Source organism: Aulonocara sp. 'chitande type north' Nkhata Bay, linkage group LG9, assembly GCF_057382095.1.
Source record: "Aulonocara sp. 'chitande type north' Nkhata Bay isolate Kocher_YH1m ecotype deep benthic linkage group LG9, A_spYH_male_GT1.1, whole genome shotgun sequence".
NCBI lineage: Eukaryota > Metazoa > Chordata > Actinopteri > Cichliformes > Cichlidae > Aulonocara > Aulonocara sp. 'chitande type north' Nkhata Bay.
This window is the reverse complement of record NC_141352.1, coordinates 34,020,471-34,035,785: the sequence shown is the minus strand read 5'-3', so window position 1 is coordinate 34,035,785 and position 15,315 is coordinate 34,020,471. Positions and strand designations below refer to the sequence as shown.

Sequence of the window (15,315 nt, the reverse complement as noted above, 5' to 3'; positions counted from 1 at the left end):
GACTAAAGAAGAACAAAAATCGTGAAAACGAATGCGTGCGCTGTTTTTTTTGCTAACATACTTTAAAGCAAGCTCTAAATAGAATATAAGAATTTGTATAAAGATCCCACACAGTTGTTGCTCTATTGAATAAACCCCAGAAACCTCATAGTCATCAACATAACATTCTTCCAACGCTTCATTTCTCTTAGTCAATTAATTTAAGACTAATTGATTCCTCTTCATTTGCAAATCATACTACACAGTATCCTTATCAGAATACTCAAGAAACTTAAAACTAGCCTAATTACAGTAAAATGAAAGTGAGGCATGAAACACATCAGCAGAGACACATAATACATACACGGATTACACAGCACCATATGTGACATTAAAAATAATACAATAAAACAATTAATTCCCAATTTTGGATTTCATCTTGGTCAGGTTCAACTTCTTTTTCTGAACAACTTCTCAGTGTGGGCTTTGAAATGTTCTTTGATCATCACTTCATCTTCTTCATCCGACATAAACCCACCAAGAGCATTCTCTTTGTGGGCCGGTACTGCTCACCCGAGTAAACACGAGCTGACATTGACATGAATTAAACATAAAACATTATATACAGTATAAGATTTTGTAAGGTAAACCTAGTTCATACAAATGAAGTAAAGAAAAGTTATTAAAACAAAACGTGCCTTGCTGTTTATTCTTTCAGTGTCCCACAGTAGCACATTTCCTGCTAGGAAAATGTCAGAAGTCACATCATTTCTGTAAATTGGGAAGTAACTGTAATACATCAAGTCACCTCTGTCTCTTGTTACCAGGACTTTTTAAAATGAATGGTGCAACATGGAAAGAGGCCCTACACAAGAGTTTAGCTTTGAGCTCAATATGCGATGATCCTTTCAGCCATGACATCTCTGACATGGGAAACCAGGGAATTTGATTAGAAAATGGTGAAGGATTTTCTTTTCAGTTAGAAACTGGATTTGTGTAACATGGTGGTGAAAAGCCCCCAAAGAAAGCAGCATATGATCAGTCGCTATATTGCATTTAATACAAACGTCCTTCGTGTATCCTTTGAATACAGAACAGATCATTTCTGATATCTATGAGTAAACCCAACGAGCACGTGTCCCAAAAGACCCCACAGTGTTTTTATCTGGCTTTTCCCTGACAGTTAGTGGACACTGACAGATGTGTGCTGAATATGAAAGGAAACAAAAGAACTAAAGAAGGTTTGCAGTGTTAAAAACAAGAACTACATGAAGGTTGTTTCATCCTGCTGTAACTTATGACAGAAGCATCTTTTGTTTGTTTTTTCATTTATTTACACAAAGACAGATGTTGAAATAACAGGAGTAACAGTTTAATTCAATTGAAATCGGTCCAATCGTCTATAGTGAAATTATTGTTTTTCATTAGTTGGCAAAAGATGGGGGTTGTTGACGGCAATTCAGTGAATGCAACAGGGGAGGACGCCAGTTTGGATGGAGGGGAATCAGCAGGACAGATGAGATTTTGTTTAGGAGTCGAGTAGTTGTGTGAATGAGGAGAGGAGAGCACATTAGACTGCTGAGAGACGGGGAGGTAGTCAAGCACTGACCACATGTCTTCTTGGATTTCAGCAAAACAGATGGGCTCATCTCGGTCTTGGAATAATTCAACTCGGGGTTGAACTGATGCAGTTTGAGAGGCATCTACAGGAGAGGCAGGGGTGGGTGAGGGCTGCTGAGACTGCGCAGTGATGGGGAGGGGGTCGAGCTCTTCCAGCACTGACAGCAGTTCTTCCTCACTTCCCATCTTCATCCTGAATGTGTTCACTGACAGGTGTTGCCAGCTGTGGTGGCTTGTCTCGCGCTCAAAGAGGACAAAATAGAGAACAATACAGTGTTCAGCTGCCTGGCTGTGCTTTACACACAGCCCTGCTCTGGTACACCCACTATGCCGGCCTTTGTACACTCTCTCCATCTAATGATAGAGAGGAAGGATACATTCACTACTTCTAGCCTCCACTATTCAAATTCAGTATTTTCACAGTGTCCTAAAAGCTTCCTGAAAAGCCTTTACACTATTTTCCAAAACGCTGCATCCAGAGCACAGTCAGGGACTGGAAGGAGAGAGTATATTTCCCCCATATGGACTTCTCTCTTCATTGGCTCCCAATTAAATCCCAAATAAAAATCCAAATACTTGCCCTCACACACACAAGGTCTTGAATAATCACCCCCAATTTTGTCTACAAGATCTCACAGTGCCATATCATCCCAACAGAGTGCTTTGCTCTCAGACTGCTGTCTTCCGAGGGGATTTAAAAGTACAATGGAAGGCAGAGCCATCACTTTTCAGGCCCCTCTCTGTGGAACCAGCTCCCACTTTGTATTCGGGACACAGACACTTGCTCTCATTTTTTAATTAAGCGTGAAACCTTTTTGCCAAAGTCCAATAACTTGAGAGAGGAGCCAAAGACGTCCTCGTCCCAGATTCGTCCCAAGACAGATTCACACCTATTCGCACCTTGTCTGCTGTGACCTGAAGAACTCGCGTGACCATTGCGACTCTCAAGGTGCTAAAAATCACACAAGAGTTTAAATGCGTGAGAGGCCACACTTGAGTAGCAAAGAAGCTTAGCTGATGAGATTAAATGTGCAGTTGCATGAGAGCACTAGTCTTTTTAGTGATCCACCTTTTGACCAGTTTAGAACCTGACAAGCGAGTAATCACAATGCCCACCTTGTTAATTGTCCTGAAAGCTTCATAAGCCGGACAATGACTCAGTGATGTTGCAGTTTTTCACAGCGATGGTGGTATAGTGGCGAGCATAGCTGCCTTCCAAGCAGTTGACCCGGGTTCGATTCCCGGCCATCGCAGTTGCTTCTCGCAGTGCTGTTCAAGCATGTGGGCTGCGTACTGTTTTACAGTAAAAACGTTCTCCGCTCTTTCTGCAAAGGCTTACAATGTCAGGCCAGGTGCATTCTTCATCGGCCTCGCTGCTACCGTTTGCTGTGGAAAGACACTGTTCACACAGGCTTTGAGTTCTCATCACTTCATACATATACCTTCTTACATGAAACTGTGATTGGACACGCTACTTCTTCATAAAGACACCCAGTCCCACTTTAAATATTGTGCTGAATGTTTGGAATGAAGATAACATTTTACTAACCATGTACTGATCAGCTCTTTGCGGTGGCAAAATCATCAGCTGTGTGTGTTACTGTTCATGCAAACAAGCAAGCTAATGTCAGCCAGCTAGCTTCAACCGCAGCTGTGCTGCACCGATCTCACGGAACTGCAAAACCACAAGCTTTCTCACCAAAGTCATGCAGCTACCGCATTTACAATCCAGCGTGGCCGTTGTTGTGCACATCCTACTTGAAAGACGTGTGGCGTAGGACTTGGAAGACGTATGTCTTTCAAGTATGTAGCTCCAAACCCAAATGTGGTTGTTGTGGCCGAGCGGTCAAGGCGATGGACTCGAAATCCATTGGGGTCTCCCCGCACAGGTTCGAATCCTGTCGACAACGGTCAGCTGTTTTGCGGCAGTCCAGACGTTGATTTGAGAAGAAGCCACGGCATGGAGTTCACCTGAGAAGGTGCCAGGAGAAAGAGCCAGGCCTTTGCTTGTGAAAATAGAGCACGCAGAAGCAATGGACCCAGCTATGTCCTGACAAAATTAGGCACATATTCAGTAAACATGGCATCCTTCAATTGCTCTCTTAGCCACCCCAGACGTGTAGTCATCCAGGATCCTGTCTGAGTACCGCCAATGACTGATGCGTCTGACAAATGCTGATTGCTTTGCAAGAGGATCGGGATTGGAGGGACAGCGGATTTCACCGGGAATGGGACAACAGCAGAAATAGCTTCAAACATCAAACATTACTGCATGAAAAGCACAAAGAGTGGACACATTTCATTGTTTGGAACACTGCTTTTCACTTCAGCTCTTTGCATGTAAAAACTTTGCTCTTCTCCACAGCTGGCTGACGGACACGCAAAAGTGCAAGCAAGAGTGGCCACAGACCCACTATGCCGGCCTTTGTACACTCTCTCCATCTAATGATAGAGAGGAAGGATACATTCACTACTTCTAGCCTCCACTATTCAAATTCAGTATTTTCACAGCGTCCTAAAAGCTTCCTGAAAAGCCTTTACACTGTTTTCCAAAACGCTGCTGTGCTGCCCCTTTAATCCTCCCCAGTTCCCTCAGTTTGAGATCCTTCTTGGGCTTGGTGTCATGGTACTCCAAGTTTTGCCAAACTTTGCAACTGTTGTAGCCCCTATGTGTGCCTGTGCTAACGACAAGAACACTTTCACATGGACTTCAGGTGCACAAGCGAGCTTTGAAGAAGTAAAAAAACTCCTGGTGAATAGTCCTGCACTGGCACTGTTTGACCCTGCCTTGCGTGTTGTGATCTCTACTGATGCAAGTGACTATGGGCTTGGTGCTGTATTTGCTCAAGTGCAACCTGATGGCACAGAAAAACCTGTGGCGTTTGCTACCTGCACACTGCCTGCAACAGATCAAAAGTACTCAACTGTTGAAAAAGAAGCTTATGCTTGTGTGTGGGCTGCAGAGAAATGGAGAACGTATTTGTGGGGCCGACGTTTCACTCTGCCGACAGACCACCAAGCTCTGACAACGCTGCTGAGCACCAAAGGGTTTAATAGGGTTGGCATGCGCATCGCCCGCTGGTCTGCCCGCCTCCTGTGTTTTGACTATGATGTTATTTGCCGCCCAGGTTCTCAGAACTATACAGCTGACTGTCTCTCTCGCCTGCCCCTGCCTGTTTCTTCCCATTCCACATCAGATTCAGATCATGAAATGGTAGCCCAAGTTTCTGCTGCCATGTCCTCACTTCCAGTTGCGGGCTTTGACTCTGCCTGTTCAACTTGCCCTGAACTGGTTGCTTTGCGTTCACAAATACAAAGTGGCGGGCCTGCCTCAATCAAAGCATTTGATGTCACGCTTGCACCTTACTACAAAATCCGTAATGAACTCTCAACCCTAAGTGATTATGTTCTCAGAGGCTCAAGGCTCATTGCACCACTTTCAGTGAGACCTAAACTGATTGCACTGGCACATGAAAGTCACCATTGTGCGCACAAAACAAAGATTAAGAGATCTCTACTGGTGGCCAAAAATGGACTCGCAAGTTCAGTCTGCCATAACCTCATGCCTCCTTTGCCAGTCCAATGACAAAACTGCACATACTAATCCTGCTCCTCTCCAACCCGTCCCACTGCCTGATGGACCGTGGAAAAAACTTGGTCTTGACATTGTTGGGCCTTTTGATACTGCAATACCTGCTTGTAGATACGTCATAACATTGACTGACTACTACTCCAAATGGCCTGAGCTTGCCTTTTCACCTTATGCTACTACTGATGATGTCATTCAGTTCCTCTCATCTGTCTTTAGTCGTCATGGCAACCCAGAGAACATCATAACTGACAATGGTGCACAGTTCACCTCTGTAATGTTCACCTCATTCCTCCAGAATAGAGGCATCTCCCACAGCAGAACATCTGTCTACTACCCAGCTGCAAACGGAGCAATCGAACGGTTTCATCGTGCCCTCCGCACCTGTATCCAGACATCAATCCAGCAGTCGAAACCATGGAAGGCGACTGTGCTGGATTGGCTTCAAGTTTACTGTGCAACACCGCATGCAACTACTTCCCTCTACTTCCCTCTCCCTAAGAACTCCTGTGTGGCAGGAAGATGCGTACTATACTGGATGTACTCCCTTTGCCTCCTGCTGTGTCTCCACTGGATATGTTGCACATCACTCAGTTCGGAAATATCAGTTGAAAATGCAACGTTACACTGATGGTAGGCGTCACGCACGGAAACCTTCTTTTCTACCAGGAGAGAGTGTGAGGATAAGGAAACCCCACCATGTTCCCAAAGGACATCCCAGATTTACCCCTCCTGTAACAGTAACAAAAGCCAAAGGCTTGAATGCCTTCTTGCTGAGTGATGGAAAGAGTTGGAATGCCACTCATCTAGCACGCTGTCGCCCAGTGACTGAAAAGAACGCTGACACTGCTAGGCTGCACCACACTCAGACTGGCTCACCTACTGCCAGAAGACTGCCACGCATCAAGTACAAGCCTCGCTGGCACAAAGACTATATTGTAGCATAATAGGTTGCTTCCTCTCTGTGCAGGGGGATGACTGAAGGGATCACCTTGCTAATCCTTGCTGTCCAAACTGGCCTCATTGAGCTGCAGGTCATCCACAGAGCCTTCCTCCTCTCTATCATCCTCTTTATTGTTGTTGCTTCCATCCTGCAGTCCATGCTGGAGATAGCTGAGTCCTAGCCCTGGGAGCATCTAGAGGCAATTAAGATAATATACCAAAGACTTTTTTCATGTGTTTATTTTTAAGAAAACTCTGTGTCCCACTGTTTGTTTTATTTTTTACTGATCATAAACAACCAGAGGTGTGGACTCGAGTCACATGACTTGGACTCGAGTCAGACTCGAGTCATTAATTTTATGACTTTAGACTTGACTTGAAAAAATGTTCTAAGACTTGTGACTTGACTTGGACTTTTACACCAATGACCTGGGACTTGAATTGGACTTGAACCGGTTTACTTGAAAAGACTTGATATTTCACCCCAAATATAAAATTTAACATACATATTATATAGAGATTGAAAATGTGACGTCATTCAGGGGTAAAACCGCAAAGGATTCTGGGAACTCGTGGCAAGAGGTACGAGCGCACGCAGGCTTTCAATTGAAATCACAGCGATAAAAAAGAAACACAAAAATGGCAAGAAGCTGTTGTATTATTAACTGCAATAGCCGGTCGCATGACAGCCACGGGAAGCCGACGGGTAAAGAGATCGATTGTTATCGGATTACGTCGTTGAAGAGAAATTGTTCGAGCCATGTTTCCGAAGTAACAAAGAGGCGACGGGTGGCCTGGATTGCAGCCATTCAAAGACCAAATATAACGTCCCAGAACCCTCCAGCTCACAGGTTAGTCTGCTCCAAGCATTTACACAAAGGTCAGTCTGCTGTTGTAGTTAATGCGTCATTTTCATAACATAATTGGTGATATAGGTTACAAGCAAGTCTGGCGCTGAACAGAAATTGTCGCTCCTTTGTTTGTTGTGCATAAATAGTGAATTGTCCTGACACAATATTGCGTTTCGCTTCTGTTATTTTGGTACATTGACAAAAACATATACTTTTATTCACAGGATAAAACAGTTTTTTGTATCACCAATTGCCCAGTACGATTACAGCATACAGTATTGTTGTCACTGCTACATTTCTGTAACGCGTACCAGAAATTATTTCCACTGCTAATTAATTACCGTTGAGCTTAAAGGTCCTATTAATAAACGGTTAACGATTGTGTATTTATGAAGACGATTTGTGAGACTGGTAAACTTATGATACGTACGATGGTCTTTCGTTCTACACGGTGCATTTCAAGGTCCTGCACCCATCCGTCGGTAAACTGTACCTGGGCTTGTTGCAGTGACCTGAAGTTACTATCGTGCCAAACTAGGTATCCCCGACAGAATTTGTTTCCCCTGCGTCGGGAGCACACGCTGGACTGTCCAAATCACGGACAAACAGTATCCCACATTGTTGATTTTTAGTTTACAAACACTTCTTATAATGACTGACTACTCCTGACATTTTTGAGATCTTAGCTCTTTATACAACGAAGTTATAGTGGGATACAAATAATATCAGGCTGGTCCTGCCACAATTTGTTCCCCCTGTGTAAATCACGGACAAACAGTATCCCACATTGCTGATTTTTCGTTCACAAACACTTCTTATTATGACGCATTTCTCCTGAAACTTTGGAGGATTTAGCTCTTTATATAATAAAGTTACAGGAGAATAAAAATAGTTATTAGCCAAAATGTTTATGGTTTATTAAAATAATCCCATCTGATACCCCGTGAGCAATAAATATATAATTTTCTGTTGTAACCCTCAAACTGAATGGTAATGTAACGATACTAATTTTTCACAAAATGAAAACATCAGTACTTCCTGCATGCTCCCAGCACAGGGGAAACAAATTCTGTCGGGGATACCTACTTTGGCACGACACCGGTCCTACAACCGCATCCAAGAATAACATGCAGCTTATCTCAGAACTGTCGGTGAAAATTATCCTTGGAGCTAGGTTTAATTGAGCTGCATTTTAAAGAGGTGCAATTTCACAATTTGTGTATATTTTCTACGTTCACTATTTTGTCATGTGTTGAGAAAAACACAGATTTAAAAATTACATGGTCTAATATTTACATTTAGCATAACTGCAACATTATTTTTTCGTTTTTTTCTTTTTAAAGACTCGAAAGGACTTGAAATTCAAAATTTCAGACTTGTGACTTTACTCGGACTTTTACACCAGTGACTTGAGACTCGACTCTGACTTGCCTGACATTACTTGAGACTTGACTTGAGACTTGAGGATAAAGACTTGAGACTTACTTGAGACTTGCAAAACAATGACTTGGTCCCACCTCTGGCTTTATCAAGTTTTATTTTCAGCGCTGTGTATTTTTCCTGCACGTCTTCAAGCTTGCAGTCCGTTTGTTTCTGTTTAATTTCTTGTTGCTTTTGTTCTTGAAGCAACTCTTTATTTTTGTTCAGTGTTTTATCAAGCTTTACCTGAAGCGCTTTGTATTTTTCCTCCATGCCTTGGAGTTTGCACTGCTTCATGTCCTGTTGTTGTTTTTCTTGGAGGAGTTCTTAATTTTTTTTGCAGAGCTTCATTAAGCTTGATTTGCAAGCCTTTGTTGTGTTTCTCCATGTCCTGGAGCTTGAAATCCATTTCCTTCTGTTTTATCTCCTGTAGCCTTTTTTCTTGAAGAAACTCTTCATTTGTGTGCGGTCTTTCATCAAGCTTTACTTGCAGCTCCTGATTCTTTTTGTCCTTCAGCACTAGTTTTTCTAGTGCTTTATCAAGCTTTGCTTGGAGCTCAAACTTTCTTCCCTGTCTAGGAGTTCCATTTCTTTCAACTTTTGAATATCTTCCTTTTCTAGAAGCTGGTTGAATGATTTGTCTACTTGATCAGGAAGTTGAATTTTGTCTTCCTGATCACAAAGAGGAGAGTTGGGCTTTACTGTTTTTTTCTGTTTTCTCTGAGACATGTTTGAATCTGTAAACTGTCACTCTGTTTATATCTGAATTAACTAATTTCAAGAAACTGTTGCAATTACCTGGACTGCCTCAGCCCAGGTGATGTAACATTAGCAGACAGAGGGTTTGATGTTGCAGAATCTTTGGAGCTGTACCATGCTGAACTGAAGAGCCCAGCTTTCACCAAAAGGAAGAACTAACTGGGCCCTAGATTGCCCAATCAAACCTCTTAATGCCACCTGCCCTCTCCTACATTAACTGTGGGCTCACCTTGTAGAACAGAGTTGAGTGTGGAAGAAATGGCAAAAATATGGAGCTGAAAAGCTGAGAGAGAAAAAGAAATGATAAATAAATCAATGTGTCAAATTAACTGACATGTTAGCTGGTAGAGTGCCCACTGCATTATATATATATCATCTCTTTTTTATAATAAATAATCAAAAACTTTATTTAAACTAAGATTTTAAAAAATATGTGCCGTGATTGATGTGCTCTCAGACATGTGCTTCAATCCACACACAAATACAAAACAATCTGACCACACGTACAACTGTTTCACAAACTCTATAAAGCATTCACACTCCAATGGATGCATCAGAAAGCAGCTTGGGATTACAATCTTGTCCAAGGATATTTCGCCTGCAGACTGGAGCAGCCAGGGATCAAACCAGAAAACTTTCTGATCAAAAGCTGACTTGTGCTAAATGCTGAACGGCAGCCAACCCATTTTAGCCATTTAATGAATGTGCCATTTAATCTTGGCTGCAGCCAAGATTAAATGGCACATTCATTAATTACAGAGTTACGGATTGTTACATGGAACTCAAAAGAAATAATGAACCCATCTCGTGTCCTGTGTCTTCTATAGCTGTCTGTACTTTTACTTCCAAAGTTCATCAGCAAACATGTTTGCAGGCCTCTAATTATCAGGCTGTACTCAAGCGCTTGAATTCAACCTAAAAGCTGTGCTGTCATACAGAACCAAGTACCCTCCGCGGAAACTATAGCTAATGTCACAACTGGATCTGATGAGACAGCTATGATTTCTGGACTCGAAGTAAATAATCCTGAATCAATTTATACAACATCAGTTTGTTTGTTTTGCTTTCATAACAAATAGTTTGAGCCATATACAAATACAGAAGTGACAAAAGGAAACATATTTACAATCCAAAGTCAGACTAACAGTTTTCAGTAGCACAGTCTTTTATTTACAGTCTGCTTCTCCTGGTGGTAAACCTCTATCACATGTTTGGATTAAAAATTAGGCCTATATAGCTGCTGGTTCCAGTTTAAGCAATATGTTAAAAATACTAAATTCTTCATTGATTTGAGCTGTGGGGTTTGCTATACACTGGCAGAAAATTGTAGAGTAAATGGTGAAAACGAACAAACCAAATAACAAGATCCTTGAATTCCATCTTTTTTATTAACAGAAACTCCAACAAATTTGTGCCCAATCGATGATGTTTGGGACATGAAAAGTCCAGTCCAGCAGGTGGCGGTAATGCGCCTTAAAGCTTTAACCGCCAAAAAATACAAGAGCAGAAGAAGAAGAAGCCGAGTTCCCGCTTTATGGCGTTTTTCTCTCCGATTATTGTCAAGACTGATTTAACACTTAAAGGTAAGCACCGAGCTAATATTAATCCGAGTCTAGTTAATCTTGAGTTTAGCTCCTGAATGAGGCTTTCTGTTGCTCTCCTCGGTGTCTCTTCTCAAGTTTTTGTGAACAAGTTGGAAAAAAAAATCTGACTAAATTGACTCAAGCTGCTTTAAACTAATTCACAGAAAGATATCAGCAAAAGGTTGTGAAACACAGAGAAGAAAATAATTTATTAGAAGAAAGCTTTTAAATGAGCTCATTGTAATCAGAGTTTCTGTTATTTTATTAGTCTGTTATTAAGGCTACTTAGCATCTCTGTGGCACCTGCACAGCTTATGAATGCAGCTTGCTAACTAAGCTAGCTAGCGCCACCCTTCTTCCATATAAGGTCACTTCCGGCTCCAAAAGACCCAACATGTTGGCGGTAAAAGTGCTATAATGAAATACATTTATGAGAAATGTAAAAATAAATGTGTTCCAGGCTAAAACACAGCTGCCTTTATCAGCGCAAAGTTGTGATGAGGCTTACTCAGATGATGGCTCAGATTTCTACACCCACTCGGATATACAGATGAAATCAAGACAAGTACATCAATACAAAAATTCACAGGATTGTTCAAAAATAATAAATTGCATGAATATAGGAAATCTTCCTCTCAGTGACTGAGTTGTCTCATTGTGTCCTCATTTTTTATAAATCAAGGCCTGAGTAACCCAACCTTAAGTGTTCATTAAGGTTTTTGTCACATAGATAGAAAATAAACTCAGAGATTAAGCGGCTGTTATAAACAGAGTGATTAGTTGTTCTGGTTTACGTGCTGAAAATGGTTTTATTTGTGTATGTTCAATGTGTTAGACTTGTACATAGTTAAATATATGATCAAATAATGTTGAATCCTGGATATGGATTTGTAAGCAATGAAATTTGAAATAAGGGGGTAGGAACAAGAAAACTTCATCCTACTCCTTTTCGAGCACACACATTCTGTAGACATAGATATTTGCATGAAAACTTGATGATTTTTAAGTTTTGTTATTTTTATTTTTTTCTGTTGTTATTTCAATTATATTTGCATGTTTGAAATAAATTTTATCTATCTATCTATCTATCTATCTATCTATCTATCTATCTATCTATCTATCTATCTATCTATCTATCTATCATTTCTCACGGCACACGTATATTGTCGGGTTTTTTCTTGGCCAGGGCATATTTTAAAGAGGAATTGCTCTCCTGGTACTGGTGTGCCATACTGCTGAATTTGGTATCGGTGCTCAAACCTTTTGTGTTTGTTTCAAACAAGTTGTCCACCCAGGGAAGCTAAAATGTGTTCTGTGTGTTCTCAGATGAACATATGAGACACTTTGACTCTTCAGTGCAGTGTGGAGCTTAACAAAGTTCTGTTTTGTGTCCCAGCTGATCAGGAGGAGGAGAAGAGTCTGACGGAGCAGCAGAGGAAATTTCAGCTACTTGGACTCAGTTCAGCCACTGCAGAGAAAACAATGAGCTCAAAACAGAAGGTGACAGATACTAGTGTTAAGAAATACTCCATTAAAAGCTGAAGTACTGATATGTATATTTTATGCTAAACTAAATGAACCTTGTGCAATAATAATGTAATGTAGAAATAATGTATACAATGTATACAATGCCTACATCTTAGACGGTGACGTTGCCTCTAAACATCAAAATGAGCAGGAAGATGTTAAAGTGGGATTCAGCAGGATTCAACCCTAAAATCAGCTGTAGTGGCTCAGTGTGGGGAAAAGGGTCACAGCTCACAATCATTTCTATTGAGAGCTCCAGTAGATTTTTTTTAATGTGCAGGCTGTGATCAGCTGACCTGCTGCTCTCTGTGAATTCATCCAGATGTCAGCAGATGTTTCACGAGTTGTCCTGGCTGATTTCCTTTCTCTACACTGACAGTACACTGTCTTTATATTAGACACTATACTGTTGGTATGTGGGTGGAGCTCAGTGAATGAATGTCAGCATCATGAGCTTAAGTTTAAGTTAATCTCTGCTACACTTGATGTAATCTAACTCTGACATGAGCACCACAGTCACTGTGCACCAGTCACACACTGTTCTTTACTTAAATCCATCACATTACAGTAAACTTGCCTGCTTATCCTGCACTAACCTGCAGAGGATTTTACTGCAGTCTTTAAATCACATTGTGAGACAAACTGCACACAAACAGTTTGTGTGTTTACTGATGTTTGTTGGGCTGATAGAATCGCTGCATTTGAAATTACCTGCCACATAAAAAATATTACTCCATTTATTCTCGCTCGTCTTCTGTATTGCTAACTAGATGTTGAAATACCGCGACCGCAACTTATCAGCACCTGCAGTCGTTCAGGTTCTGGTGGTGTTTGGTGCCACACTCCACCTTCAGGTTTAAAACTAGTGTTAATGGAGGGAGTTTGAAGCTTCAGTTTGTTTAATGACTGCATTTCACTCACTGCCTCTGTATCTCTGTCACTGCAGGACCAACATGGACCGAGAAGTCAGCGCTCTCAGGAGGCCGACAAACCTCACAGAAGAAAGAGAGAGAAAAAAAACACCTGTGACGAGTGTGGGAAGGATTTTACCTGGAAGTCTAAACTAAAACAACATCAGCTCATCCACACTGGAGAGAGACCGTTCAGCTGTGACTTGTGTGGAAGGTCGTTTTCCTGGAAGAATGCCCTAAAAACACACCAAGTCGTCCACAGTGGAGTTAAAGCTTACAGCTGTGATCAGTGTGGCAGAGCTTTTACTCGAAGTAGCCACTTGCAGAGACATCTAGTTACCCACTCTGGAGTTAAGGCATACAGCTGTGACATCTGTGGAAAAACTTTCAGCCAGCTAGGGTACCGAAATATACACGTACGCATTCACTCCGGAGAAGATGTGTACTGGTGTGATCAGTGTGGTAAATACTTTACAACAGACGCACAGTTACAACACCACATGTTTACCCACACTGAGGAGAGACCTTATCAATGTGACCTGTGTGAGAAGACTTTTAAAACTCCACAGTACCTGAGACAACACCAACAGATCCACACCAGAAAGAGACTCTACAAGTGCAGTTACTGTGAGGTTTGTATTTTTATTTTATTCTTGTAAGTTCAGTCTGACTGTTTGGAACAAGTCTGCTCATTAAATTGTGTTAGCATGTTAGCACTTCTACTGCACCGAAGAGTAGCTCTGAGCCATTATTCAGGTTTTCATTTCATTTAAGTGTAAGTCAGATGTTACTGTAATATTAAATAAGTATTGCTGTAGTATTATGGTGGTAGTATTGTAGTTATTGTAGCCCAGTAAACTGAGTGTGTTAATCGAAACAGTAAAATGTAATTGGACGTCTGCAGAGATGCTCTTTATTTCAGGCGACTTTCAGGATAAAAGTGTTGAAGGACTGACTTACACTGTCTTTGTGTCTTTGTTTAGAAGCAGAGCGACACAGATGGATCCACTTCTCAACCCTGTCATCGCTGTGGTGGTGGGAAAGACTTTCGTTGTGACATCTGTGGAAAAACTTTCAGTCAGCAAGCCAGCCTAAAAATACATCAACGTAAACACACTGGAGACAAACTGAAATACTGCAAAGAATGTGGGAGAAGCTTCCCCACATCAGCTGAGTTAAAACAACATGAACTCTTTCACAGTGGGGTCAAGAAGCACCTCTGTGATCAGTGTGGGTCATCCTTCACCACTGCAGGTCAGCTTAAAACACACAAACGAGTCCACACAGGAGCGAAACCATACAAGTGCAGACACTGTGACAAAAGCTTCTCACAGTCAGGTAATCGTAACAAGCATGAACGTACACACATGGAAGGAAACTACAGCTGTGAGCAGTGTGACAAGAGCTTCAGTAATCTCAGTTCATACTCTGCACACAAACGATCCCACGTTACTACTAAACTGTTTCACTGTTACCACTGTGCCAAAACATTCACTTCATCATCTGCTCTGTGCAAACATCAGCGCGATCACGCAGGGCTGAAATCGTTCCCATCACAGGATCAGAGTGAATCTGAAGAGAGGGAAACATCCTCTGGTTTCAGAGTCCAACTTAAAACCCTGGAGATCAGGCTCCACAGAGCTCAGGTCGGCTCTCCTTAAGTTTAAGTTAAAGTTCAAATGAGGCTGTGAATCAAACTTCCTGTAGTTCCATTTTAATCTTTATAAATTGTTCTTCTGTTTGTGTTCAGTCGTTACCTTTTTTTTCAGTGGTTGGATTAAAAATCAGTTTTCTGTTGTTCAAGTTTTTATTGAATGTATTTTGTTAAATAAAGTTAAAATATTGTTAAATAAAGAATTGTTTGAACGACAAAGATTTTGAGCCATGATGTCATTTCCTGTATTTCAGAGTAAAGACTGAAGTGACAAATGGAAACATGTTTACAGTCATGGAATAAACACTGATGGGTCATCTGTAGGAAGTTCTATTGCTGACCTGACAGACTCGACCTTGTTTACAAAGAAAGAAAGGAACTGATGACATGTGTCAGCAGAGGCTTTCAGGGTTGTTTAGAGTAGAGCTGATAGTCTTAAAGAACACGGCGATTATGACAATTTAACACAATGATCTGAGAA

At 41.4% G+C, this 15,315-nt stretch overlaps 1 protein-coding gene and 2 non-coding genes across 3 annotated transcripts; all 3 read left to right on the top strand.

Annotated features, from left to right (window-relative positions):
• The first annotated feature begins 2,780 nt into the window (after positions 1 to 2,780).
• trnag-ucc (transfer RNA glycine (anticodon UCC)) lies at positions 2,781 to 2,852 on the top strand. The gene has a single exon. It is a non-coding gene; the product is annotated as a tRNA-Gly (tRNA).
• Positions 2,853 to 3,427: 575 nt separating this feature from the next.
• trnas-cga (transfer RNA serine (anticodon CGA)) lies at positions 3,428 to 3,509 on the top strand. The gene has a single exon. It is a non-coding gene; the product is annotated as a tRNA-Ser (tRNA).
• A 7,146-nt stretch (positions 3,510 to 10,655) lies between these two features.
• Positions 10,656 to 14,978, top strand: LOC147322684 (uncharacterized). Its single transcript, XM_086307205.1, has 4 exons — positions 10,656 to 10,742; positions 12,139 to 12,242; positions 13,216 to 13,812; positions 14,164 to 14,978. The coding sequence occupies exons 1-4, from the start codon at positions 10,694 to 10,696 to the stop codon at positions 14,839 to 14,841; spliced, it is 1,428 nt and encodes a 475-aa protein (XP_086163331.1). The 5' UTR covers positions 10,656 to 10,693; the 3' UTR covers positions 14,842 to 14,978.
• Positions 14,979 to 15,315: the final 337 nt, after the last annotated feature.